Source organism: Rhineura floridana, chromosome 18 (genome assembly GCF_030035675.1).
Source record: "Rhineura floridana isolate rRhiFlo1 chromosome 18, rRhiFlo1.hap2, whole genome shotgun sequence".
Lineage (NCBI taxonomy): Eukaryota > Metazoa > Chordata > Lepidosauria > Squamata > Rhineuridae > Rhineura > Rhineura floridana.
The window spans coordinates 9,753,765-9,781,235 of record NC_084497.1 but is presented as its reverse complement, the minus strand read 5'-3'; the positions used below and the strand labels follow the sequence as shown (position 1 = coordinate 9,781,235).

Here is a 27,471-nt window from a genome sequence, read left to right as displayed (position 1 = left end):
CTTAGGCTTACTTCTAAGCAGACATGTATACCGTGGGGATTTTTTAAACATCCACCCATACTTACTGTGTAGTAGAATCTGCAGAAAATAACTTTTAAGAAGTACTTGATCTCAGATGGAGATTACACAGAGACAGAAGCCACCAGCCAAGTGCAGGGGAAGGGGAAACAGCAGCTCTTCAAGGCCCCAGGGATTCCTGGTGCCCAAACAACTCATGAATCAATCCCAGAGACTGAAACCTTCTTCTTATTGTACAGTCTTAGAAGGGAGTGTGGCTGTGAGGGGGCCTGCACTTCTAAATTCAGTGGTGGCCCCCAAATTAAGGAATGATCTTCCCAATGAAGTTTGCCTGGGGGCCAACATTGTTATCGTTTCGGCGCCAGATCAAGACTTTCCTTTTCCTTCCAGGCATCCTAACAGCATGTGCTGAGCTCTGACCCCAGGTCTTTTAACTTGTTTATCTGTGCTTCTTGGTTTTAAACTTTGTATGGTCTTAAAATTGTATATTTGTTTTTAATGTCCAATGTTTTTAATTTTTGTAAACCGCCCATAGAGCTTTGGCCATGGGGTGGTATATAAATGTAATAAATAAATAAATAAATCTGCCGCTATTCTACTTGGGATAACATTTACTTTGATGCAATGTCATCTAACCTCCCCACAAACAAATAGGAAAGAATGCTCACTAAACAGCCAATGTCCTCTAATCTCCCTGCAAACAAATCAGACCGAATGCTCAGACTCTTTCCTCCACAAGCCCAGCAAGGAGAACTAGGGTGCTATCACAAATAGGCATGCATTCTTAGGGGTATGGACAGAGTCTACGGATTTCATACTGGAAAATATTTAAAATGTGGTACTTGGGCAACCCAAAAGAAAAGCTGAATTCAACGACCTCTATAAATTATGCAAGTACAGTGAATTTGCACCAGCCTTCTGTGCAATTTATTCCAGTTTCCTTAGACATGGGGTAGAAACACACTCCATGACACTAGTCAAACCCTGCCCCTTTTTATTGTAAAACCTGGTGGGAGCAGCTTGAGTGTTTTGCTTTTCTTAATTCAGCTTCAAACAGATTTTGCAACTGATTGGCAGATCAACCTGTTCCCCCACCTAATGGAAACGCTTTGATCTGGCAACTAGTATGTTTACAGCCATGGGGTAGGGGCACTGAATCCTCACATTGCTCACTCCCCCCCCCCAAAAAAAACCCTCCCCAAAAACCTTGATCAGCCCCCTCTCTGGCTTCTCAGTTTTCCACAAGCATTGTCCATAAACATTCAAGTCATAAGGGCTAGAACTTCTTTTAATGGGAGCAAAGGTTCTCGGGAAGCGTTCGTCTGCATCCAGTATTCAGTGCCTTACCCTGCAGAACCATGGCAATCAGATTCTCCTAGACTTAAATGTTCTGTGCTAAACATATTTAAACTGTTTGCTGATTATATTTGTTGACATGTATTTTTTATAATTTTGTGAATTTTCTCTGGTCTGTATTAATGTGCACTCTTTCGTGCATTCATACATTTAATCATATGTATTTGTGGTCCGTTGACCGTAAATAAAACCAGAATATGATATATTTAAATTCTGCACAAATAGTGCAATCTTATGCATGTTAGTCTCTTTGAGTTTAATGGGACTGTTACCTGGGAGTAAAACCTGTTGTGAACTTAATGGGGCAGAGAGTTTCAAATGTCCGTTTTGCGACTTAACTGTTGAAATGTCTGTCCATCCGTCCGTTAATCTTAAAGCTTGTTATACAATTTTAAGGGCATAATGTTACGCATCAAGGTGTGCCACTCCATTTTTATGCCTTAAGGTTCTCCCCGCCCATGGTGACATGTGAAAAGTTATTTTTCAAAGGGTGTTTGGGCTTCTACTGCTGGAGCTTTCTGTTGCTTCCTTTTTTTTTCCAGAGGGTTTTTTTTTTTAATTAGTTTTCTTGGTTTTTGTCAATATTATGATGTGTGTTTATCTTCGTCTGCTGCTTCAGAGTTAAAAAACCTCTACCACAAATAAATAAATAAGAAACACACCCCTAGCTCCAATACGAAAGTTAAAAACACAACAAAATATAATGATGTAAAGAAGAAAAAAATGAATCAAAGGGTGGTATCAGAGTACACCCACTGAAATTAATAGGTATACTCTGAGTATGACTAACATTGGCTATCACCTTACATTTCCCTGAGAGCTAATCCACATTGAGAGGATTTTCTTCAGAATCCCCCACCCGCAAAGACATTTCCAGGGTCTCTATTTAAATCGGTTTGTTTAAAATGCTGGCTGCCCACCTTTCTACAATTGATCAAGATGGGTTTGTGCTTGTCGATGAAAACAGGTTTTGATGGTTAACAGTTTGGAAGAGAGAGAAAGGGTATGGGGGTGGCGGCGGAGGGCAGGCCAGCCCCCTACCCTGCAGGAATGCAGAAAAGCTGAACACCTGCTTTGCATGCAGAAGGTCTCATTTCAGACGACTCCCTGTCTGAAAAACCCTGAAGGGGGGAGTGAGTTGCTGCCAGCCAGCATAGACGGTACTGAGCTAATGGACAACTGGTATTACATATGACCCTATGTAATTACACATTCAAGCCACATGCTCACGGATACAGGTTAAGGTGTGCCACACAATGTTTACAAAAAGATGAGGGGAGAGAGAGGGTGTTGTGCGTGTGTTTATTTATTTATTTAGCAAAAAGGAGATGTCCAGTCAGTGTGGGGCAATTCTTTGTCTGATTGCAACAGGGCCTTGCTACTGGAGCTTAACGAGGGGCAATTTGTCTCTCTCCCTAGCCGGCCCCTGTCTAACCTTGACCTTGGGCACGAGCTAATATTAGCAAGCCAAGAGCATCTTCTGCCATGCCAAGTGGCTGCAGCAAGATGGGGAAAACCTGTGAGGCAATCTCTGGAAACAGAGCTGGGAAAGTAAATTGCATCTCTCTCTCTTCTGCAAGTATTGAAATACTTCCCAGTGATATCTAGTGTCAATTCCCAAGCTCTGCGCTGCGGCTACAACTCCCCATGTGCGGGAAGGAGCCTAATTAAGCAATCTCCGGCGAGGACCTGACCCCAGAGAGGAGCATCTTTTCACAAGTCTTTGCTTTGCTGCCTCCAACCAATCAAGCTTCTGCTGGGGAAGAAGGATGATATTGCCATATCTCTACAATCAGATCAGTTGCTCCCTATACAAATTACCTTTCCTTGGAGGCTGTCTATTATATCTCAGTGTGAGTCACTGATCTGCGTTTGCCTCCGTTCAGCCTCCACTGGGAAGTGGCTAGTTCTGCCTCTGCACCAGGTAGGACTGTATCACCCAATCACTCAAATGCAGAGATATTGCAGAATTGCCTGCCCTCAGAGGAGGTCTCTATGCGAGTCACTGCTCCTGCCTTCTAGTCATACATGGGACAGGGTGGATACAAGAATTTGCTTCCTACCGGGTCAGACTTATTTGTCCATCAAGACCAGCATGGTCTGATCTGCAGTGGCTCTCCAGGGTCTCAGGTCTCTTTTAACCGGAGTGCCAGAGGACTTTCACATGCAGACATTTTCTGCACCACTGACCAACAACCCCCATCTCATTCAGAACCCTGGGAAGAGGGTTATCTGATAGCAGGCAATTGTTATTCTTTTAGAGGAGTGCAAATAATAGGGAATCATTAATTCGGGGGGGGAGAAATACAGTGGGCTTCTCTAGACTGGTGATGGGTTTTTTTGCAGGTGTATTTTGTAATATGTCATTGACACAAAAATAGTGCATTAGTTGTGGATTTATCCTGGACTGTCCACACATCGTTCCACTTTAATAGTTGTTCTGAGACGCTTTCCTAATTGTTGCCACATTAATTGCCGACCTGCCTACGGCACAACAAAAGCTGAACAAAAACAAAACTCTGGAATATTTGTGGCATGAAAAATGAGAGGATATCAGCAGGACATTCTGGGGCATGCAGGGCCTGGAAGTGAAGGAGATGTTGTTGGACCACAATTACCATCTTTCCTGACCATTGGCAATGCTGGCTGAGGCTGATGGGAGTTGTAGTCCAACAACATCTGGAGGCACACTGGTTGGGAAAGGCTGCTCTAGAGGCTCCATCCTCCCAAAGGCCCCACCTTACTCACTCGCTGCCTCAAGGTGTCTGTCTCCTCCTGATAGGCTGCCAGCTGTTTCTTCCACTGCTCCACGTTGGCGTTGGCTTCGTGCAAGGCGGCCACAAGCTTGTTGTTGTTATCTTGCAGACTGAAGAATTCAGCTTCCCACTGGACTTCGCAGACGGAGCTGGAGGTTGTGGGGGGCGGGGGACACCAACAGTGTTAAAGACACTGACAGATGTTCTACATTGATACCCTGCTTTTTAATCCATTGTGTTTCCAGGGCCACTTACATTATTTAAATTAAAAAACAATATAAAATATAGAATATACACTAAAAGAGCCTTGTAAATATTACTACTACTATAACCCTCATGAAAGTGCTTACACGTTTCTAAGGGGACGGATATTTTAAGATGTTTTAGATGACTTTTTCTTTGGATGAATACTTTTAGCATTTTATATTTGTATTATTTTATTTTCAGTGTATTTATTGTTTTATATGTTATTATTGTAAATCGCTTCAGGACATTTCTGGATATGTGATGAGATCTAGAAATAAGAACAAAACTAAGTTTTACTTAGAGTAGACCCACTGCAATTAAGGCACCTAAATTGGTCATGTCCATTATTACATAGTAGTAATGGGCCTACTCTGGGCAGGACTAAAAAGGGACACAGCCTTAAGGGCGCAATCCAATTGCTATTTACGCCTGGCTGATGGGAGTTGGATATGGTGGGGTCCCGGTTCAGCCAGGCTATGCTGAAGCCCCTCATGCCAGCTCAGCCGCAGCAGAGCCAGAACCCAGCTGGGTGGAAGGGGAGCCGATGGAAACTAGCGTAAGGTGTGCTGGAGAACAGGCCAAAGGGGAGGGACTTAGGCCACATCCTACTCATGTTTGGAGAACTCCTGCAGGTCCCAATCCAGGGGAAATTTATGCAGGGAAAAAGGTTGGTCTAAGAAAATACTTGCAATGGAAGCCAACGTAGAATGCTTACTCTCTGGCAGGGGTATTTGTGAGGGCCAATTTTTCTTTTCTAGTTCCTGCATGCAGCTGCTGCCTGAGCTGGTGTTCAGCTGGCCCAGAGGCTTTTGAATGGCAACTGGGTGCCGTGGACCTTCCCACTAGCTCCTCTTCTGCCGGCTTGCCCTGAGTTGGATTGCATTGAAAGAGAAGGCAGCCCCTGCCTGCTGGCTCACAATCTCTCAGACACAATGCAAAAGGAAGAAGGAATGGGGAGGGAAGAAGAAAGTGAGCATTGCAGCAGCCGCTGCTTCATTGTCCGAAGCCCACTGACTAGCTTGCAAAGAATAATAATAATGATGATATTAGCAAGCCTAATAATAATAGACTTCTTGGGGGCAGGCAGAGGAGGTATGGAGAAGTCCTCTGGCAACCCACTTGGTCTCTTGGCTGGAGGGGTAGGGCCTGCTCACCTGCCTGCCTGGAATTGCATATAGTTGCCTGCATGTAATTTATAGTCACCGATGGCTACCAGGTTAAATACAAGGCTGCACTAAAAACAAGAGTTAGCTGCATGAAACCCAAATGTTTTCTGAGAAGTGTTAAGTCAAGCAAGTGTTAAAAAGACCTGGGAAAACACTTGCCCGGTGCTGAAACGGCATCAAAGTGGAAGCAAGGTAACTAGCATTCCACCACTACAATTACCTGGCTGAACTCCAGATGGCAGGGGCCTCAAGCGAAGGCCCTCTGACAAAGCGTACGGTCAGGTGTACGTGGAGACAGGTGGGCCTTCAGGTACCAGTGGAGGCTTAGCCTCAGTCTGTCCTGAACCAGCCTTGCAACCGGTAAGGCTGTCAGCTCCCTTCTCCTCCTCAGTCTGTGTTGCCTTTGTAGAACTCAGCTGGGGGGAGGAGAGGGTTCACTCGCCGTCTGGGCCTCCCTGCCTTTTGCCCTACCCATCCCAGTGAGCACCAACCACCCCTTTCACGTACTCTGGCACCAAGCTGTTGAGGGCCTGAAAAGTCAAAACCAGGACTTTGAGCCGAGTCCAGAAATGGATCGGAAGCCAATGCAATTGGTGGCCCACTGGCCCACTTGTCCAAATCAGATGATACTGTTGAGATTAGGCAACTTCAAGAATCGACACCTGAAATCTGCTCGCTTCCCTCACTCTTTTATCATATCGATCAGATTGTGAGGCTGTGTGGCTAGGAACGGTCTTGTCTTGTCAAACTCTGTACAGTGCTTAGAAAATACTAGCCACACTGTCACGTGATAAGGCAGCAATAAGTGATTGACATTTAACAAAATACTGCATGGAGACACCTCTTGATCATTTCACTTGCTTCTGTTATGCGACTTGATATACAATAAGGTAACGGGGGGGGCATATGCACTTACACAATTATAATTTCCCTTGGGCAACCAATGTCTCTGGGACAGCTGCCATGCAGGAATGCTTTGCAAGTGTCCTGATGCTGTTCCTTTTATCTGCAGACACAAACACCAACAGACCTGGGCTTCACAGCAAGCAGTGCCCATCCCCCTCCAGTCCTCACCCTTCTGAGAGCATCTTCTTGATCCGCTCCCTCTCCGTTGTCACCTCCATGTCAGCGCTCTGGCTCCGGAACAGCTTGTCCTCTCCAGGACCATTGGAACTAATGACAGGGCTGGGCAGGATCTATGGGGCAAGGAGAGCAGGGGTGTGGGTGTCAGGGAATGCAAGGCAGAATCTGTTTTCGGGTGCCTTCAAGGGCCACTCCCTGCCTCAAGGCAGTATTCTAGGAAGAAAGGATCTTACACACGCAAAGGCATTCCCACCCCACCCCGTGATCAATCCCATTGGGATCCAAACCTAGAACTTCATCTCTCTCTCTCTCTCTTCCCCCTTTTTTTGCTGTTCCGCTGGAATTCTTTGCCACTGGACATTCAACATTCTACTGAGCCTGTTCTGTTGGAACCATAGTACTGCAATTAGATAGCCAAAAGCACTTCGGAAAAAATGTAAGTATTACGATAATGGTTCTATTAACACACACACACACCGGGAGTGATGCAAAGCTCCTCCTCTTCTCCCTCTTGCTACTCCAGGCCAAGGGACTGTTCACACTCCCTCCTCCTCATGAGCTGCTCATCCATCTGTGCCTAGCCCCAGGAACGCAGTGTCCTCTGTCCCCCAGATACATTCGTCTGTTCCCGTTACCCAGGAGATCAGAGGGAAGCAGCCACCTCTCGCCTGCATTGTAGAGGTGACAGGGAAGTGTCCCCTCCAAGCATAACCCCCCAGGATTTGGCACCTGTTTTGCCAGCTGGCCAGCATTGGATTGGTCTCCAAAGCCATTTCTGTTCAAATCTGGTTGCAGAAAGGGCCTAACTTTCGCCATCTCAGCATGGTGGTGGCAAACAAACCACTCTGTCTCCCAGCAGCCGAGGCATACGGAAGCCCATGCACAGCCCCAGGATCATCACTGAAGCCTCTGGGGTGACCTTTCCTGATGGGAGGGATGCTTGCAAGAAGCGGCACACGGATCCACAGCCCCACCCACTCCAGGCTAGGTGCTGGCTTGGCAAGGCCTACTTGGTAGGAGGAACCAAGGACTGTAGCTACTGGTGGTCCAGGGAGGGGAAGGGTTGGCTGTGGAAACCATGTCCAAGTGCCTGGAGTCCGTAAGTGGATGGATGGGTGAGAACAGGCTGAAGCTAAACCCCGATAAGACCAAGGTGTTGCTCGTGGGTGACAGGAGAAGGTTGGGAGACATCGACTTGATCCTGAATGGGGTTAGATTGCTCCTGAAGGACCAGGTCCGCAGCCTAGGGGTCATTCTTGACTCCCAGCTGTCCATGGAGGCTCAGGTTTCAGCAGTGAGCTGGGCAGCTTGGTATCAACTTCATCTGATACAGAGGCTGCGACCCTACCTTCCTGTACATCTGCTCCCGCAGGTGATACATGCTCTGGTCTCCTCTCGCTTGGACTACTGTAATGCGCTCTATGTGGGGTTACCCTTGAAAACAGTCCGGAAACTGCAGCTGGTACAGAATGTGGCGGCACGCTTGATTAAGCATAGCCGTCACTGGGATCATATTACCCCAGTGTTAGTAGATATACGCTGGTTACCAGTGGTTTACTGGGCCCAATTCAAGGTGTTGGTGCTGACCTTTAAAACCCTAAACGGTTTTGGCCCAGTTTATCTGAAGGACCGCCTCCAGTATCATCAAGTAGGCCACCTCACAAGATCAGCCACACAGGACCTCCTCTCGGTCCCACCGGCCAAAACAGCTAGGCTGGTGCGGACCAGGGAGAGGGCATTCTTGGTTGTGGCCCCCACCCTCTGGAGCTCTCTCCCTTATGATCTTTGACATGCCCCCTCCCTGATGGGTTTTCACCGAGCTTTAAAGACCTGGCTATTCAGGCAGGCCTATAACTTTGGGGTGGACTAGCTTTTTGTTGTATTAATAGATGTTTTTGATATGAAATGAACTGTATATTGTATTTTAATTGTGGTTGTAAGTCGCCTAGAGTGTCCGTGAAATCGGACAGATAGGTGACTAACAAATAAAATTTATTTATTATAATTATTATTATTATTCAACTGCCTCTCGGCTAGGCAGCTCCTCAACAGCTTCAGTATAACTTGCCTCAGATCTGCTCTTCTTTTGCTGGAGGGACCACAGCTCAGGATGGCAGGGCACCTGCTTTAGTCCTGAGCATCTCCAGTTTAAAAAGGGTCAGGTGATGGGGAAAAGACCCTTCTCTGCCCGAGACCCTGCAGAGCTGCTGCCAGTCATAAGTAGACAACGCTGGGCTGGACAAAAACTTTAACTTGGTATAAAGCAGGGGTGAGGAACAGGATCTGGCTGGCGGGTTTGACCCTGTGCAGCCACACTCCCTGTTGTGGGTCACTTTGGCAGGCAGGCAGAGTCAATCACATGATGTCAGATGGCAGAACATTAAAGGGAAGGATTGGGAGGGTGCTTAAATAAATTTTATTTATTTATTTATTTATTATTTAATTTGTATCCCGCCCTTCCTCCCAGCAGGAGCCTGATGGTTCTTTTGCAGCTGCAGATTTATCTGTCCCACACCTGCGGATGGATGAATCTGTCAATATCAGTTCCTCATTTCTCTAGTCTTAAGGTCAGTTCTCCACATTTCCTTTTTTTTTTTTTTAATAATTTTTATTCAAATTTTCATAAAGCATAGAAAACAAAATCATAAAACATTCAAAGACAAAAAACAAAACAAAACAAAAATGATTAAACAATAAAATAAAATAAAATGTTGACTTCCCATTTGTCACATATCAAATCAGTTATAGGTCTACAATATATAACAATCCTGTCTCTTAAATCATATTATAAAATCACTTTCCTCCAGTAGTTATCTTAATTAATCATCAAATCTCATAAACATTACTTTATTCTTTCCACAAAAAGTCAAAGAGAGGTTTCAATTCTTTAAGAAATATATCTATCAATTTTTCTCCAAATAAACATGTCAATTAATCCATCTCGTTAATAATTATAATAATCTTATTGTCATAACCATAGTCCAAATAAACATTTCGATTAATCCATCTCATCAGAATCTGTTAGGTCCAATAATTTCAATAGCCATTATTCCATTATCCCTATTAGTTCCATCTTCCATCTTCAATAGTCCTGTTAAGTCCAGTAATTTCAGTGTCCAATCTTCCATTATCAGTATTCCATAATAATCTTGCTGTTGTAGCCATAGTCATACAATAAGAGTCTGATGGGAATTTCCTCTATCCCAAATATTTTCTTGCCATCCATTCTGAATAAGTTGCTGAAATACTGTTGTAAAGTCATATCTGTGTTCTTCTTTTTTACAAAATGCACTGGCTCATCTCTTAAGAGTTTTTCCATTGTCACATGGCTGCAGTTAATTCCATAGATTTTCTCTATATCAAGCTCCATCACATCATTCCAGTCCAGAAGATTATCCAAGCCATTGATAACTTTATCTCTAATATCTTCATTAATTTCTTCAGAGATAACGTTAAATTCCAAACAGTAGATTTTATTTCTAAAATCCATAAACTCCAGATCTTTTTCCAATTCCACATTTGTTCCAATCTCCAGGGCTTGTATCTTCCCTTTATTTTTTCTTTTCTCATCTCTGATCTCATTCTCCTCTCTCACAGGGTCCCCTAATTCTTTAAGCTCCTGCGTCATTTTGCTCAGTTCAATTTTCAGCTCCTTACTACCCTGTCGCAGGGTTTGTTTCGTTATCTCAATCTCATCCATTATTTTCTGAAACATAATTACTTCCAGATTCTCAGCCACTTTCTTGATTGCCATTTTTAAAACCACGAAAACAAAGCAAAACAAAAATAAAGAAGAACCTCTTCTTATTTCAACAACAATTGGGTTAATATTCCAGGCTTGATGACATCACAGTATAAACAGAGCAACCTGCCTTATCTCTCTTGTGCAAGAATGCAAAACAAATTTAGTTCCCAGCATCAAAACAGTTAGTGGCGTCGTGAAGAAGCAGATTCGTCAAAATAAAATAGACCAAAAAAAGAATAGTCCCAGACAATATAATATTCCTCGGAATAGAAATCAGGAATAGAAATCCCTCTTCTGTTTATTATCTTTAGAATGCACTTCCAGGACAGCTTTTTGCGACAGAAACAGAGATAAGCTGTTAATTTCGTGAATAACAGAGAAGAGCTATATCTCACCCAGAAGTTGTCCAAAGCCGATCAATCTGACAAATCTCCTTTTGCTGCAACAATTTAAACCAAGTAAAAAAAATAATAGAAAGAAGGGTGCTTGCCTGTTAGTCCGTTCTCTCTTTGAAGAAAAGATAAACGTATCGCTTAAGCAGATAGAGCTTGTTAGAAAGTCCGTCCGGCATTGTTGGCTGGACCTTATCTCATAAATTAATGAAATCCAGTCCTCCCAACAAAAACAGGCTTTGAGGTTGATCTCTACGTTTCTCCCTGCCCGGGAGAAATTTCATCAGTCAAAAAAAAAAATGTTCTGACTGATTTATATCTGAATAAGCTTCTTTTGAGGCGGGAGCCTGTCCCAAAAGCAGGCACAAGCGAAGTCACCCTTCCCGGAAGTCAGTTCTCCACATTTCCACATCCGTTTATGAATTTGTTTCCCCCCCCAATTCCTCGTGAAAATCCTTCAGCATTTCAGTGTATGTTTCTCCTAATATGCACATTTTTGCAAAGCCATTTTTCCCTAATATGCATTTTTATTTTGACTAACATATGCAGTTGTTACTGCAGTATAAGCATTTCTGTACACATTAGCTGGAGAACTGTATTGCAAAATTCAGGGAAGGAACAGTTTGTTCTTACCCTAAACTGTGTTTCTTCATGGTTGACAGAGATCTGCAAGTGGGTAGCGTAGCTCCCCCTACAGCTCAGAGACAGGAAACGCTTCAGCAAATACTTTTGCTCCTCCCCTCTTGTTGAGCTCAGTTCATTTCTTGGAAAAGCTCCAGAAGTCAGCCTCAACAGAAAACTCAAGGATGAAAACAAGGCATACAAACAAGAGAACACTCAACCGCACAACAAACTTAATAGAAACACAGCATGTTAGGAACATGGTCAAATGACCGACAACAAACCAAACAGAAAGAGTCATGGCACTCAATGACTTCATCCCCTCCACCAGAAAAATACGGCAAGGGTGGGCCTTGGAGACCTCTTGTCATCCATGAAGAAACACCATTTAAGGTAAAAACAAACTGCTCCTTCTCTCATGGATGACAGAGGTCTCCAAGTGGGACGTACTAAAGCTGCAGACCTAGGGTGGGTCAGAGGAAGGCAGGACCTGCTGCAGAACCCTGCGACCAAATGAAGCCTCTGCTGAGGCACAAAGGTCAATTTTGTAGTGTCTTGTGAAGGTACTAGGATTGGACCAGGTCGCTGCTCTACAAATATCTAGTATGGGAGCATTTGCAGGAAAAGCTGCTGAAGTGGCGGCAGACTTGGTAGAGCGTGCTGTAATGTGCAAAGGTGAAGGTAAGTGAAAGGCCTCATATACCAATGAGATGCAAGCCCGAATCCAGCGAGCTAGGGTTGGACTTGACACTCCTTTTCCCATGGTGGCAGGATGGAAAGACACAAATAGGGATTCAGACTGCCTGAATGGCTTGGTTCTCCCAATGTACACCTTGAGTGCACACCTAGCATCTAGTGAGTGCCACACCTTCTCTCTGGGGTGGGAAGGGTTAGGGCAGAAAGAAGGAATGATTATTTACTGGTGTCTGTGAAAGGCTGTGTTCACCTTGGAGGTGAAGGCCCGGTCAGTGCGTAGCACCACTCTGTCTTTGTGAAACGTACAAAGGTGTTTATTGATGGATAGAGCCTGCAGCTCTGACACCCTACGCGCCAACGTAATAGCCACCAAGACGACTGTCTTGAATGCGAGAATCCTTAAAGAGACTGATCTCAGTGGCTCAAAGGGAGGCCTTGTAGAGCAGAAAAAATGCAGTGCAGACTCCAGGTTGGAAAGCAGTGGTGGACTGGCGAGCTGATGGCTGTAGCTCCCTGGAGAAATCTTTTCATTAACAGATGGGAAGACAGAGTGTCGGAACCCCTGCACTTGCAAAACAGATGGTAAGGCTGATGCCTGCCTCTTCAGAGTATTAGGATGCACACCCATCTGAAGATTGTCTTGTAGAAACAAAAGTATTTTGGTTGACTCAGGGATACTACCATGTTTATTGCACCATATAGAAAACGCCTTCCATGTTGCCTGGTAACTTTGAATGGTCAAAGCCCATCTTGCTGCTAAGTTGGTATTCACTACTGGTGGGGAAAGTCCCGAGATTAGGAGTCGCTTGTGCTCAATTCCCATGTGGTCGGCTGAAGCCACTGAGGGTCCGGATGAAGGAGAGGACCCTGGTGGAGCAGTTCTGGGCGCTCCGGGAGATGGAATGTTGGTGACACTGCCAGTTGGATGATATCCAAGAACCAGGGACGTCTTGGCCAATAGGGAGCTATCAGCACGACATGTGCCTTCTCTGATTGAATCTTCTTTAGCACCCTGGACAACAGTGGAGTTGGAGGGAACGCATAAAGTAGGCCCTTTGGCCAAGGAACTGCCAGAGCATCTGTCTGCTCGGCCCCCCAAGTCAGGAATTGAGAGAAAAAATGTTGCCTCTGATGGTTTTCCTTGGAGGCAAAGAGGTCTATCTTGGACCTGCCGAACCTTGCCTGGAGAGAGTGGAACACTGTCTTGTTGAGGTCCCATTCCCCTGGGAACAGTTGCTGGCGGCTCAACCAGTCTGCTGTAATGTTCAAATGGTCCTGAATGTATTCTGCCATGACCGACAAAATATGCCGCATTGCCCACAATAGTATTGCCATTGCTTCTGTATGGATGGCCATCGATCGAGTACCTCCTTGTTTGTTTAAATGAGCCTGAGTCATCGTTGTCGGTCTATATTATGACATCTGGAAACTTCAGGGTGTGGGAGAAGTAGCGGAGGGCAAGATGTGCCACCCATAGCTCCAGCCATTAGATGCTTCTGCGCGATTCTACTGGTGACCACAAACCTTGTACGTACTGCCCTTGGCAATGGGATCCCCATCCCCTTAGATTTGCATCGGTGGTGAAGAATGAACGAGGCAGATCCTGCAGAAGGATGCTTCTTTGCAGGTATGCTGACGACGCCCACCACAGCAGGGACTTCTTGACCTGCCGAGGAACTGGTACGTAGCTGTGTCTGCAGTGCGCTATGTCCTCCTTGTAACGGAGGAGTAGCTGCTAGTGGGCATGAGTGCAAGTGAGCCCATGGAGTAATCCCTATATCCGATGCCATCATGTCTAACAGCTTTGCGAGCACCATGACATCTGCCAAACGAACTCGAGTCAGAGGCGCAGCCATTGCCTCAATTTTCTAAATTCTCTCTGGTGAGAGCAAGATGGACTGTTGGACTGTGTCCAACCATGCTCCCAGGTGCTGCAGCTATTGGGACAGACTGAGCTGGCTCTTCTGAGTGTTCACGAAGAAGCCATGGTCCTTCAGGTAGGCTAATGCTATCTGGGCGTCCTCCCGGGCCTGATGGAGTGATTTGGACAAAATCAGGAGATCAGATAAGAATATATGTGCAGACCTTGCATCTGAAGACTGGCCACCAATGTCACCATTACCTTGGTAAAAACTCTCAGTGCAGAGGCCAGGCTGAAAGGTAGGACTTTGAATTGATAATGGGCCACGTTGTAATAAAAATGTAACAGCCGCCTATGTGCTGGGAATATTGGGACATGCAGATAGGTCACTTTCAATTCCACTGATGCTAGGAAGTCCTGGGGCTGAAGGGTCTCCCTTATGGATGAAAAGGTCTCCATCCTGAATTTCCGTTGGGTGACAAATTGGTTGAGGAATTTGAGATCAAGTACCTTGCAGCACATGCAGTCCTTCTTCCCTACCAAGAAGACGACTGAGTAGAGCCCTGAGAAAAATTCCTCGGAAGGAACTTCCTTGATTGCAGGGATGTCTAATAAGTGATGAATCTCGTTTTAGACCCCTTGCTTCTTCATGCTGGACCTGGAAACAGGTGAAGGAAGAAACCTGGCAGGTGGGTACTCCATCAACTCTATCCTGTATCCCTCCCCGACAATCTTGAGTACCCACTTGTCCTGAGTGGCATCCTGCCAGCAATGGAAAAACTTGCTGAGTCTTCCCCCAACTGGCGGCAGTGCAATTGAGTCAGAATCGCTGTTGGTTCTGGCATCCCTGCCTCCCTTGACTGTAAGAATTCCTGGAGAAAGGGGCTTGTTGGGGCTACTGCTGGAACCTCGGTCTATTCCAAGAGGGATGGCCACTTCTGAAGTCCATACCTTGTCCTGCAAGTCTGGAGCCACAAAAGGACTGATAGGACTAATAGGAGGCAAAAGGGCACCTATATGAACGTTTGTCTTCTCATCTTTGTGATGGCATCATCTTCTTTTTGTCCTTAGTCTCTACCAGGACATCCTTTAGAGCCTCCTCACCAAACAACTTAGATCCAGAAAAGGGGACCGGAGCTAAATTAGCAGGTGAGGAAGCATCCAATGGTTCAACCTGAGGTGCCTTTGAGCGACTACTGCCGAGTCCATAGTCACGTCTGCTATAAATGTTAAGGATCTGAAAACTTTCAGCAGATTTTTCCTAACTCTAGCTGGATCCTGATTAGCATTATCTAACAGATCTTCTACCCAAGCAGTGCCACCCTAGCAAATATGGAAGCTGCAACGGAAACATGTATTGACAGAGCTTTAGCATCATGAGAGCATTTGAGGGCTATAACTGACCTTCACTCATTTGGATCTTTCAGCTGTGCATCTCCAAAGCGCATGGGAAAATAGAGCAGAAACCGGGTCATCCATCACCGGAGTCCTGAGTTGCTCCACAACATCAGCATGTAGAACATAAAACTTATTTGCATAATTAACACCCTATCTGCACTGAAGTGGTAAATCCCACTCTGATTTCATAATGTCCTTAAATGGAGCTGGTAATGGAATATACCTACTTGATGTTTTTGGGACAGGTAGGGCACTTTTGGAGGCTGGGTCCGCTGCTGCTTTTGCTGGGTTGGAGATAAATCCAGAGCAGTTACTACTTTGGAAAACAAAGGAGGGTAATATATATCTATGAATGGTCTTGTTGAAACTAATTAATCTAGACCGAACCATCACTCCATTCCCCTTCTTCTACCATATTCTTCCCTTCAGTCTCAAGATGCTGCCTAGCTCCTAGAACTATGCCCTCTAGCAGCTGCGAAAGGGCTAGGGGATGGCAAAATATCTCGCTGCTGCCCCCTTGAGTGTCTCTTTAACTGCGGGGGAGTATATGTCCATTGCGCCCTGTGGGGGAGGTAGGGATCGCTTTGGTGCCCCTCCCTTCGCCAATTCAGAAGCCAAATCACCAATCATGGCATCCTTAAGTTGTTGGAGCGCCGCAGGGGGGAAAAGATCAGACAACAGGACCTTGGGCGGTTGTTTCTACAGCTGTACCACTGACGGCTGCTCCTGCTCTAAGTCTGAAAGGGGGGACACTCCGTGGCGGCCCAGTAGGCCTCCTTACATACAGCTGTTCCAAAGTTTGAATCTGCCAACTCTGCGCCAAAGATACTGCCTCTTCCTCATCTGAAAACAGCAGCTCCAGCTCCGTAGTCTTATTTGGGGAAAGGTATGGTGGGTCCGGAGATCACGGGTGCCGTGCCTCTGACAGGGCAGCAACGCGCAATGCAGTGGATGGTGGAGGTGCCACAGAGGCGGGTGGTGCTGCTCTGCCCTCATTCAAAATAGTGGAGGCTACAGTCCTCTTGAGTGCCACCATTGTGGGCATTGCCACTCCACAGTGATCCAAAATGGTGCCTGTCACCGTCCTGAGCTCTGAAATGGCGGGCGCTGTCACTCCGCTCCCTTCTGGCACCACCGCTTCCCTCACCCCCACAGGCAATAGGGCCACCTCTGTGGACTCCCCACCTGGGAATACCTCAGCTCTGTGGCAATTATTTGTGGACCTAGACAGGCTGCTAAAACAAGAGCGTGATGAAGTTCCCTCATCAGAGTCATCGGCTCCCGTAGTGGGCTTTCGCTGCAAAACGGCGGGAAGCTGCATCAACTGGAAACTGATCATGGTTACCGCTGAGTACTACCCAGGTTAAGATGTTTTTTCTTTCATGATTATGCCGTAGTTTGCCCCTTAGCTTTATCCATGATTGAACAGAAAGCGGAGATTCAGGAGAAGTTGATAAGCAGATAGTGTTTTTTTTTAAGGTAAGTAATTATGAAGGAAGAGAAATGTAAAAAACAGAAAAACGGGCAGCCTTCCGTTGTTAGTGAAGAAAGAGAAAAAAATTAAATAAGAGAATTCCCCCCCCCTTTTTTTATGAATAACCAGAGAAAGGTATGAGGGGAGGACAGAGAGACATATACAATAGGAAAAAAGAGGAAGCATACAGTCTGCAGTGAGGAGAAGAACAGAGAAATCAAATAGGATTTACTCTGAGCTGAGACAGGAAACGAACTGCCTGAACAAGGGGGGGGGCAAAAGTATTTGCTGAAGCGTCCTGTCTCTGAGCTGTAGGGGGAGCTACACTACCCGCTTGGAGACCTCTGTCATCCATGAGAGAAGTGTGAAATTCAAAGGATGGCTCTTTTGGTTTTTGCACTGCTGCGAAAATGCAAATTCAGCAAGTTCGTCTTTAAATGTGAACTGCATCAAATTTCTCCTCCATCCCTACCATGCCTGATGACAGATGTGGGGCAGGGAGGCATGGGTGGGGGAAAATGGCCTCACGGGCCAAATTAAGTCCCGAGTGGGCCCATTTTGGCCTGCAGGCCAGAGGTTCCTGATGCCTGATATGAGGCAAATTCCTCCATTCTAGTGAATAATTTTAGTTCATACTAAATTTAGCCACGCCCTTCAGTATGGGGATGGGTGAGGATGGGGCTCCCAGTCTATGCTGACTGCTTACCTGGTGGGAAGTCAGACTGAGGGCTGGGCTGGTCAACTCCGTCTTATCCTGCGATTTCTCCCTGGCCAAGCGAGCAGCTTCCTTCACTTCTTGGAACTTCTCTGCAAACTGTTGCCGCAGTGGAGGGAAAATAAGACTGATAGTATCAGCCACCATTTTGGATTTTCCAAGCACATGTGAACCATGAAGAGGCAGCCCTGATTATGTCAGATTACCCATTCTGTCGAATTAACTGAGGATTGTTCACTCCCTACATTAAAGGGAAGGGAGTCAACGTTTCCAACACACAGATAAGGATCTGGTTGTCAGGATTGAGACCCACAGCTCCCAAAACTGAGGGCCAAACTCTAGCACTGCCTTCCTCAACTTGATGCCCTCCAGATGTTGCTGGACTACACAACACCCAGCTTGGCCAATGGTCAGGGATGATGGGAACCGAATATAAATATAGTAAACAAATAGGACAAAACAAATCTGTAGCACTATATAAATACAAATCAGCAGGACTTCACACAACTATCAGCATAAAACAGGAATAAAACCAGAGCATAACATACCTGGGAAAATGAACCTGGCACTGAACAGACGGCAAAGTCATCACCAGGCAAACCACCACAGGAGAAAATTCTAGAACTGGGGAACCAATCCTGAAAAGGCCCCTCTCTCTCTTTCTCTCTGGCTATCACCAGTTCCATCTCGGAGGGTAGTGGGACCTACAGAACAGTCTCTGAGAAAGTTTGCTTAGGAGAGGAATGGAGAACCTCCATCCTAAAGGCCAGATATAACCCTCCAGGCCTCTCTCTCTCTAACTGGCTGTCTGGGACTCTCCCTAGGCCCCGCCCCCTCTCTCCAGGCCACGCCTCCTCACAGCATCCTCCTTTAGTGCTTTTGCTGGAACATGGCCCCACCGCTATTAGCATGCAGCCCTCACCCCTGGTTTAGGGGAAACGGTCCTGCCACTTAATCAAACTCTGGCACCTTTTACAAAACGCTGAATGGAAGAGGAAACTCCACTCAGAGATTAAGTCACGAATCTTGACGTGGAACAAGAGAAGCTGCTTGCCTCCTGGGTTCCAGTAGGAAAACTTCCTTGGACCAACTGGGGACAGTCTATTTCTCATCAGTACAGGAGGGTTGATGAGAGATTCCTCCCCCTGCCCTCCGATTACCTGGGAGAGATGTTGCTCAGAGGCAAAGCCCAGTCCATATACCGTGTTGGCTCTGCTGTCTGCCCATTGGCCAAATTTCTGTGAGGTTTTTGTGAAGGTCATGTTGGGGGTGATGGTGCTGTTGATGATGGCCTACAAAGACAGAGAACACCAAGGGTTTTAAGGGTGTTGTTTGGCCTTAAGTCAAGGCTCTTGGATAGCTTAGGGTCTAAAAGTCAGGCGTTAGATTACTAAATCTAGCTGCTTTTACAAAACACAGACAAACGAAAATCCTCCTGGGAGAGCTAGTGTGGTACAGCGGTTAGTGTTTCAGACTGGGGAGACCCAACTTCAGCCCCTGACGTGAAGCTCACTGGGTGACTTTCGGTGACCATCTGTCAGGCTAACCTACCTTACAGGGTCATTGTGAGGATAAAAGCTCCTGAAGGAAATAGCAGGATATAAGTAATAACAGTAAAAAAGGAGCTTTGAGGAAAGAATACAATCTGAAACATTCCTCAAAAGTTCAGCGTTAAATCAAGACAAAGGGTTTTTGTCACGCTACTTGTGTTAATTGGCATACCGATTGCCAGGATATCTGTGCTCTCTAGGACTGTTTCTTGCAAATGGTTCCCTGCCCCACTGCGGCTGTTAATTTACTCAGCATTGCTGAGATGACTGTATTATCACCAATCTAATAAAAAGTTTTTGATTACTTGTTTTTAACTATTTTATTGATAATTTTTAATATTTTTTGTAAACTGCTTAGAAGTCTTTACATTCACGTGGTATAGACAGTTTGACAAATAAATAAACAATACTGAAAAAAGGTGGGCCTGTTTAACATACATTTAAACTCTAATTACCGCCTACTGTAGTTGTTACATCTCTTTGCAATGCAACTCCCACCTTACCATCTTCTCTCACCTTACACTTTCTTGCCAGCTAAGAGCTTCACTTCATGCATCTAACAAAGTGGGCTTGAGTCGACGAAAGCTTAAGCCGTAATAAATGTGTTAGTCTTTAAAGCTCCACAAGACTCTTGGATTGTTTATGCTGCAAGAGACCACCACGGCTGCCCCTAAGTTTATAGTCCTCATTGCTTCAAAACAACAGACAGGAACGATGGGAGATGCTTGCCTGCTGGGCATGGGTGGGAGAACCTCAGGCCTATTTATCTGGCTCTCTGGACTCTCCACAAGCCACCGTCCCCACTGGCCCTGCTTTGCACCCTCTTTGACTGCCTGGCTGGGATGTGCCACTGAACTCTGATCATGCCTGAATGGAGGACACAGAGGGGGGTGCGAGTGTGTGCAGAAACTAGCCTACTGTACAAAGGCAAAAGTTACATTTATTGGCTCTGTCTACGTCTGCCTCTGGTCCTGCCCCCCACTGGTATGCAGCCCCTTGAAGGCTGCCCAAAAGGGAACCTGGCCCATGGGCTGGAAGAAGATCCCCCACCCTTGAGCCTCACCTTGGTGCCCCCCACGCTGATGATCCGGTAGACGTTGCGGGTGGCATCGTAGAAGTAGGAGACTGTCAAGGCATGCTTGCTAGCAGGGATCCAATTCCTCTTGGTGGCTGGGTCGATCTGGAAGATGTGGGCCCTGGTGCTGAAGATCGGTTGCTCCCTGCAGTGGTGGTGGATGGAATGGGAACAGGAAGTGCTGAGCAGTGGCAGAGAATTGAGTTCAACGATTGCCGTCACCTAAAAGACCATATGGCACTCTCTCTCGCCCTCATTCTCCCCGGCGTGCTCTTCTGCTCTAAGGTGTGGCTTATTCTGGGGCTAAGACGCAGCCGGTCAGTTTGGCTGAAGGACGGGAGGGAGACCTCACGTAGGAGTTAGACCAGGGACGGTGACACTCCCAGATGATGCTGGATTCTAGCTCCCAGCAACCAGCATTGCCAATAGTCAAAAATGATGAGGGGACTCAATGCTAGTTTTACTCAGAAGTTAATTGGGGGTTGGACTCGATGGCCTTATAGGCCCCTTCCAATTGCACAAGTTAGCTTTCCTCATATGAACAACCTAAGAAGCTGCCTAGGCGACAGCGAGCAAGAGGCTGAAGCTCAGTCAAGCAGAGGCAATGAAACCAAGACAAGGAGGAGGCGTGGTGGGAGACTCCCTCCTGGGTGGGACTGAAACCCAAGTATGCCGAGAAGACCCATGGATTTGCCAGGTATGCTGCCTCCCTGGAGGGTGGATTAGAGATGCGACAGAAGGGTTGCCATTGCTCATAAAGCCCACTGACAGATATCCCTTATCCATGTGGGAATGAATGATACTGCCAAGCGGAGCTACGAAGAAATCACATCAGACTTTGAAACTCTGGGAAGGAAACTCAAGGACTTTGGAGCCCAGATAGTTTTCTCATCCATCCTTCCAGTACTTAGAAGAGGAGTAGAAAGGGAAAGAAAAATACTCTGGGTGAATGACTGGCTACGGAAGTGGTGCTGGCACAAGAAAGTTAGATTATGAGACCATGGGCTACGCTTCCTAGAAGATGGACTGTTGGCAAGTGATGGGTTGCACCTCACAAGGACTGGGAAGAATGTGTTTGGCCACAGCATGGAGAAGTTCATCAGGAGACTTTTAAACTGAATCCTAAGGGGGAGGGAGACATAAACTTGGCGGTAACAACTAACAAAGGCTTGTGCACAGTAACAGGAACTGAGAGAACGGCTCTAATGGGGCCCAGGAATAGTCTTCATAAAAATGTAAGAAGGAAGCCAGGCCATAAATCACATGGTCTTCGATGTCGATATACTAATGCCGAAGTATGGGAAACCAACAGGACAAACTGGAACTCTTAATGAAAAAAAAGAGAGTAAATACAACTTGATAGGTATAATTGAAACTTGGTGATGACTCCCATGACTGGAATACAGCAACTGAAGGATTTAACTTGTTCAAAAAGAACAGAAGGAATAGAAAGGAAGGTGGAGTCACGCTATATGTTAAAAATATATATCCTTGCACAGAAATACAGGAGGATGAGCTTGGTAGCTCCACCGAGAGTATCTGGATTAAAATAAATGGGGCAAGGAATAAAAGGAACATGGTGGTTGGAGTCTACTACCGACCACCCAATCAAGGAGAAGACGAGGATGAAATTTTTGCAAAGCAAATGGCAATGTTTCGAAGGCCAGGCCACGAAGGAAGAGTGCAGACAGGTAGCACGGAATTGCAGGGATGGTGTCAGGAAGGCTAAAGCTGAGAATGAGCTGAGGTTAGTGAGAGATGCCAAAAGAAACAAACAAGCTTCTTCAGGTACCTCCATAGTAAAAGACAGAGAAAAGAAATGCTGGCACAGCTACTCAATGAGGATGGCAAAACGATAACAGATGACAAAGAAAAGGCAGAAGTGCTCAATTCCTACTTTGGTTCAGTCTTCTCCCAAAAAAGGATCTGTGACCCTCCCGGGAAACATGAAGTAGAAGGGGCAGGATTGGAGCTTGAGACTGATAGACAAATGGTCAAGGAATACCTAATCACTTTGAACTAGTTCAAATCGGCAGAGCCTGACAAACTGCATCCTAGAGTATTGAAGGAACTGGCTGAAGAACTCTCAGAACCACTGTCTATTATCTTTGCAAAAAGAGCTAATGTTTCCTCTCTCTTCAAAAGGGCAAAAAGGAGGAACCTGGGAACTACAGACCAGTTGGCCTGACATTGACCCCTGGGAAAATTCTGGATCAGATTATAAAGCAGTCAATCTGTAAGCACCTTGAAAATAATGCAGTGATTGCTAGAAGCCTACATGGATTTGTCAAGAACAAATCCTGCCAGACTAATCTTATCTCATTTTTTGATTGGGTAACCTCCCTGGTAGGACTATGGCAATGCTGTGGACATAATATATCTTGACTTCAGCAAAGCGTTTGACAAAGTGTCCCATGATATTCTGATTAGCAAGCTAGCTAAATGTGGGCTGGTGGAACAACTATCAGGTGGATCAAGAATCGTATTCAAAGAGTGCTTATTAATGGTTCCTTCTCAAACTGGGCAGAGGTAACGAGTGGGGTACCACTGGGCCCAGTGCTCTTCAACTTTTTTATTAATGACTTGGATTAAGGAGGTGCAGGGAATGCTTATCAGATTTGCAGATGATACAAAATTGGGAGAGATAGCTAATACCTTGGAAGACAGAAAAAAAACCCCGAAGCTATCTTGATAGGCTGGAGCATTGGGCTGAAAACAACAGAATGAAATTTAACAGGGATAAGTGCAAAGTTCTACACCAAGGAAAAAGAAACCAAATGCACAGTTATAAGACTGGGGATACTTGACTCAGCAATACTATATGCGAGAAAGATCTTGGGATTGTTGTTGATCGCAAGCTGAATATGAGCCAACAGTGAGATGTGGCTGCAAAAAAAGGCACATTCTACTTTAGGCTGCATTAATAGAAGTATAGTTTCCAAACTGTATGAAGAATTAGTTCCCCTCTATTTGGCACTGGTTAGGCCTCATCTCGAGTACTGCATCCAGTTCTGGTCTCCCCACTTCAAGAAGGATGCAGACAAACTGGAATGGGTTCAGAAGAGGACAACAAGGATGATCAGGGGACTGGAAACAAAGCCCTATGAGGAGAGACTGAAAGAACTGGGCCTGTTTAGCCTGGAGAAGAGAAGACTGAGGGGAGATATGATAGCACTCTTCAAGTACATGAAAGATTGCCACACAGAGGAGGGCCGGGATCTCTTCTCAATCATCTCAGAGTGCAGAATAATGGGCTCAACTTGCAGGAAGCCTGATTTCAAATGAACATCGGGGAAAATGTCCTAACTTTTAGAGCAGTATGACAATGGAACCCATGACCTTGGGAGGTGGTGGGCTCTCCAACCCTGGAGACCTTCAAGAGGCAGCTGGACAGCCATCTGTCAGGGATGCTTTAATTTGGATTCCTGCATTGAGCAGGGGGTTGGACTGGATGGCCTTTAGAGGCCCCTTTGAACTCTTATGATTCTATGAAACAGTCTACCGAGTCAGGCCACTAGGTCCTTCCAGGTCTGTATCATCAGTCTAATCCATGCTGACTGGAAGCAGCTGTCCAGGGTTTCAGGCAGGAGTTCTTTCTCAGCCCTACGTGGAGATGCTATTCGGGATTGAGCCTGGAACCTTCAGCGTGGAAAGCAGGTACTCTACCATTGAGCTATGTCACTTCCCCAATACTACAGGAAATACCCCGGCTAACCGCAATTAATTTACAAATAGCTCTTTTCTGTTTTCCACCCTGCAGCTCAAAGCCCCGATCAAAGGAGGGATTTCAAAGTCTAGCATTTGTTAGTTTGAATGTTAACGCACCACACACACAGAGGCAGTAGAATAAGAGGGAGATTAAGGAAAGGCATTACCTAATCGTTGACATTGGTTAATACTGATCGAAGCAGGTGGTTAGGCGACTGTTGGGATGGGGGGGGGGGTTAAACTGTCATCAACAATCAGGTTAGTTCCTTCCCTAGGCCAAAATCCCAATTTGGCTGGAGTCTGGCAGCTGATTCATTTCCTAGCAATAGAAAATGATGGCTGTTAATTGAGACGCAAAACACAGGAGAGAGAGAGAAGAGGGGGAAGGGACCAAGGCAGAAAACACCTAATATTGCTGAGCTTAGTCTAGCCAAAGATGTTTATTCTGTACAGGGGTGTGTGTGTGTGTGTGTGTGTGCGCGTGTGTGCGCGCGGGGTGGGTGGGAGAGAGAATATGCGGTAAATCTTTGCAATCCCTGAATGCCAGGCTCTCTGGCCTCGTCAGCACTTTCTGATTTGCTGTAAGAGATCTGGATCCTTGCCATACCTGGGTCTGGGTACCAAATTGAATGTATCAGGTGCATGTAATACATCAAAGTGTTATTAAACAAACAATGTTGTGTCAGGTTTCTTTTGCCAGAGGCGTGGCTTATTTTTTTTAAAAGGTAGATAAAAAGCCAGGGGCCAATTTGCTGAGAAGCTTGGTGAGGGCAGCACCCTCACAGCTTCCTGTTGACCCTCCGTGCCTTCAGCCTAACACAGTAAAGAACATTCAGGCAATCAATCCTGCTGGTGATGGAGGAGATAGATAACATCAGACAAAAGGAACTGGGATGGGTGCCAGGAATAGTTTATCTAAGGAGTGTGGACTTTGAAATTCAGCAGAAGGTGCAGAACCATCCTTAAATCACCCTCCTCCTCCCAATACAGGTTGGAGCATAAATGAGGAATCTTCCCTGGGTGTGGAAATGACTTGTTAACACATCGAGTTTATTCCTTGTCTTTGCTCCAAGATAATCCCTGCATGTGATCCTAAATAGCACCTTTGGGCCACTAGTCGAGGGTGAAAACAGACGCAGGATTGTAAGGGCACTCCTGGTGGGGACCACTTCCCTGACAGCGTGACTCCTACATTGCAACTTCCATTACAGACATACAATCCAGCTACCAATGCCCCTCGCCCACCTCCAACGCGCAGACTGCCTGCTTTTCTCTTTCTCTTTCTGTGTGTTAACACATATACAAGCAGTTTGATTTGTAGAAAATCGCACTTATTTCTATGCCAGGAACCATTTGCATGGCTGATTTCTTAAAACCAGGCTGCTATTTAGAAAGGCACAGGAACAAGCCAGACCATTTTTTCCTGGTCAGATGACAACCCATCTAGAAATAGAGTAAGGCAAAGGGAGGACGTTGGGATGGTTCAGAGTTCCAGATGTGGGGAAACCTTCATGCACACAGCCACACATGCAAAGACTCCCTCTGCACGGACATTCAGACTGAACACATGGATGCTGAGGGGAGGAGCATGCAATGACAGGTCTGCTCAGTGCAGACCAGTTCCCATGTCACTGAGCGCAGAAGCTATCAATGCCCCAGAGGGGCTTTTGATGGGTACTAGTCAGGATGGTTATATATAACTGCCAGTGTTGGGGGCAGGATGCCTCTGAATACCAGTTGCTGGGAATCACAAGTGGGGAGAACCGCTGTTGCACTCAGGTCCTGCTTGTGGGCTTCTCATCAAGGCATCTGCTCGGCCATTGTGAGAACAAGATGCTGGACTAGATGGGCCTTTGGGCTGATGCAAAAGGGAAATCCTGATGTTCCCTGATCAGAGGGAGGATTCCAACAGTGTTCAGCTGAATACAATTAGAATCCTTGTGCTCAATGAATGCATGAAAGTCAGGCCAGCATGGAGTGGGGACGGCACGTATATCTTGGGCTGGGATGGGGTGCACATCCAGTGCCCCTACACGTTTTGAGCCCTCGCCTGTTCTTCTGAAGCCCTGAACAGGGCTCTAGTCAATCAGGAATTAAGGGGGAGTGGACTACTGTGCAAAAGTTAATTTCTAGCACACTTTAATTGCAGAACCTGAATTTGCCAGTATGCAATTGAATCCCACCTGCAAAACAGCCAGTCTGGAATGTAGCTCATTATAGTCCTCCTTATGTCTGTCAAGAGAGCCAGTGTGGCGTAGTGGTTAAGGTGCTGGACTACGACCTGGGAGACCAGGGTTCGAATCCCCACGCAGCCATGAAACTCACTGGGTGACCTTGGGCCAGTCACTGCCTCTCAGCCTCCTGAAAACCCTATTCATAGAGAGGCCATAAGTCGGGACCGACTTGAAGGCAGTACATTTACATTTTTAAGTCCTATGGAGTTGAGCTACGCAACACGTGGATGTCTCAAAGCAGCTGCTGGGATTGCATCTCTCTGTTCTGATGTGCACTGAATGGTTTATGCGCCAACAGCCTGTGGTTGCCCAGAGGCAGCAGGAGAACGTTATGCTCTGCTGACGAGAGCTTAAGAGAGGCTCTTACAAACCACCCAGCCACCAGCGCAGCCTCACAGAAAGAAAAGAGTGTCTCCGCATGTATGTGTTGGGGTGTGCGTGAGAGACAGAGAGAAAGAGAGAGACACCATCCCCTTCTCAAGACTCTCTGAGGCATGCAAGATTGGCATGATGCGATACATTGCTTGTTGGGAGAGCAAAGGAAGTTGGTAGGAAACAGAAACAAAAATGAAGGGAACTTTTTTTAAAAAATGAAAAAGGAAGGAAGTAATCAACTTGACAAAGGTGAGACGGCAAGGACTGAGGAATGAGAAGTAAAAACAACAACAACTAACCCATTGAAATAAATGGACCCAAGTCATGCCCATAACCTTTTCCCAGTGAAGTGGGACCCTTTCTTCTGTCAAGGAACACATTCCCTTGGGGGTTATCTGTCAGGGGCTGCATAGCACCAGTGGGCAGAACCAATGGTGCATGGGGTACTCCTTCTCTTTCTCTGACACCCCCTTGCCCTCTTTTCCCCCGCTCCTTGCCATAAGCATGAAATCAGGCTGAGCCTGGGGTGCAGGAACTGCCTTACTGGATCCAGTCATTTAGTCCAGCATTCTCGTCTCCAGCCAGTTAGGAAACACACACATGGATGACATGACAGAGAGAGCCATTGTCTGTCCTTTGTTGTCAGCAGCTAGAAACCAAAGATAGACTGCCTTTGAATATGGAAGCTAAGAACAGGGAAGGGCTGCCTCCCTTATGCTTGCCTTGTGGGAACTCCCTGGAAGCATCTGGTTGGCTGCTGATGAAAACTGAGATGCAGGAGTTGATAGACCATTGGTCTAATTCCATAGAAGGCTTCCCAGGGAGAAGCCTCTCAACAGGCATTAACTACAATAAGCCAAATGGAATCTCAACACAGAGACAGTTTACCTCTGGATAAGCAAGTACTGAGGACAAGCAACAACAACTGCTTATGTTTTAAGCAGAATACATATTTTATAAAAAAAATTAAGATAGGAATAAAGAGTTCTTAGTAAACTAGAT

The 27,471-nt window shown here is 46.1% G+C and overlaps 1 protein-coding gene across 3 annotated transcripts in view; it reads right to left on the bottom strand.

Moving 5' to 3' along the window:
• Positions 1 to 27,471, bottom strand: part of HOMER3 (homer scaffold protein 3) — a 57,367-nt gene that overhangs the window by 18,657 nt on the left and 11,239 nt on the right. For 2 of the 3 annotated variants that reach the window (XM_061600744.1, XM_061600745.1), the window contains exons 3-7: positions 20,141 to 20,297; positions 18,688 to 18,819; positions 17,519 to 17,626; positions 6,617 to 6,738; positions 4,114 to 4,279 (exon numbers count right to left, since the gene is read on the bottom strand). In XM_061600744.1, the coding sequence (XP_061456728.1) occupies positions 4,114 to 4,279; positions 6,617 to 6,738; positions 17,519 to 17,626; positions 18,688 to 18,819; positions 20,141 to 20,297 (685 nt within the window). The remainder of the gene's footprint in view (positions 1 to 4,113; positions 4,280 to 6,616; positions 6,739 to 17,518; positions 17,627 to 18,687; positions 18,820 to 20,140; positions 20,298 to 27,471) is intronic. The other variant, XM_061600746.1, reaches the window with a different exon arrangement.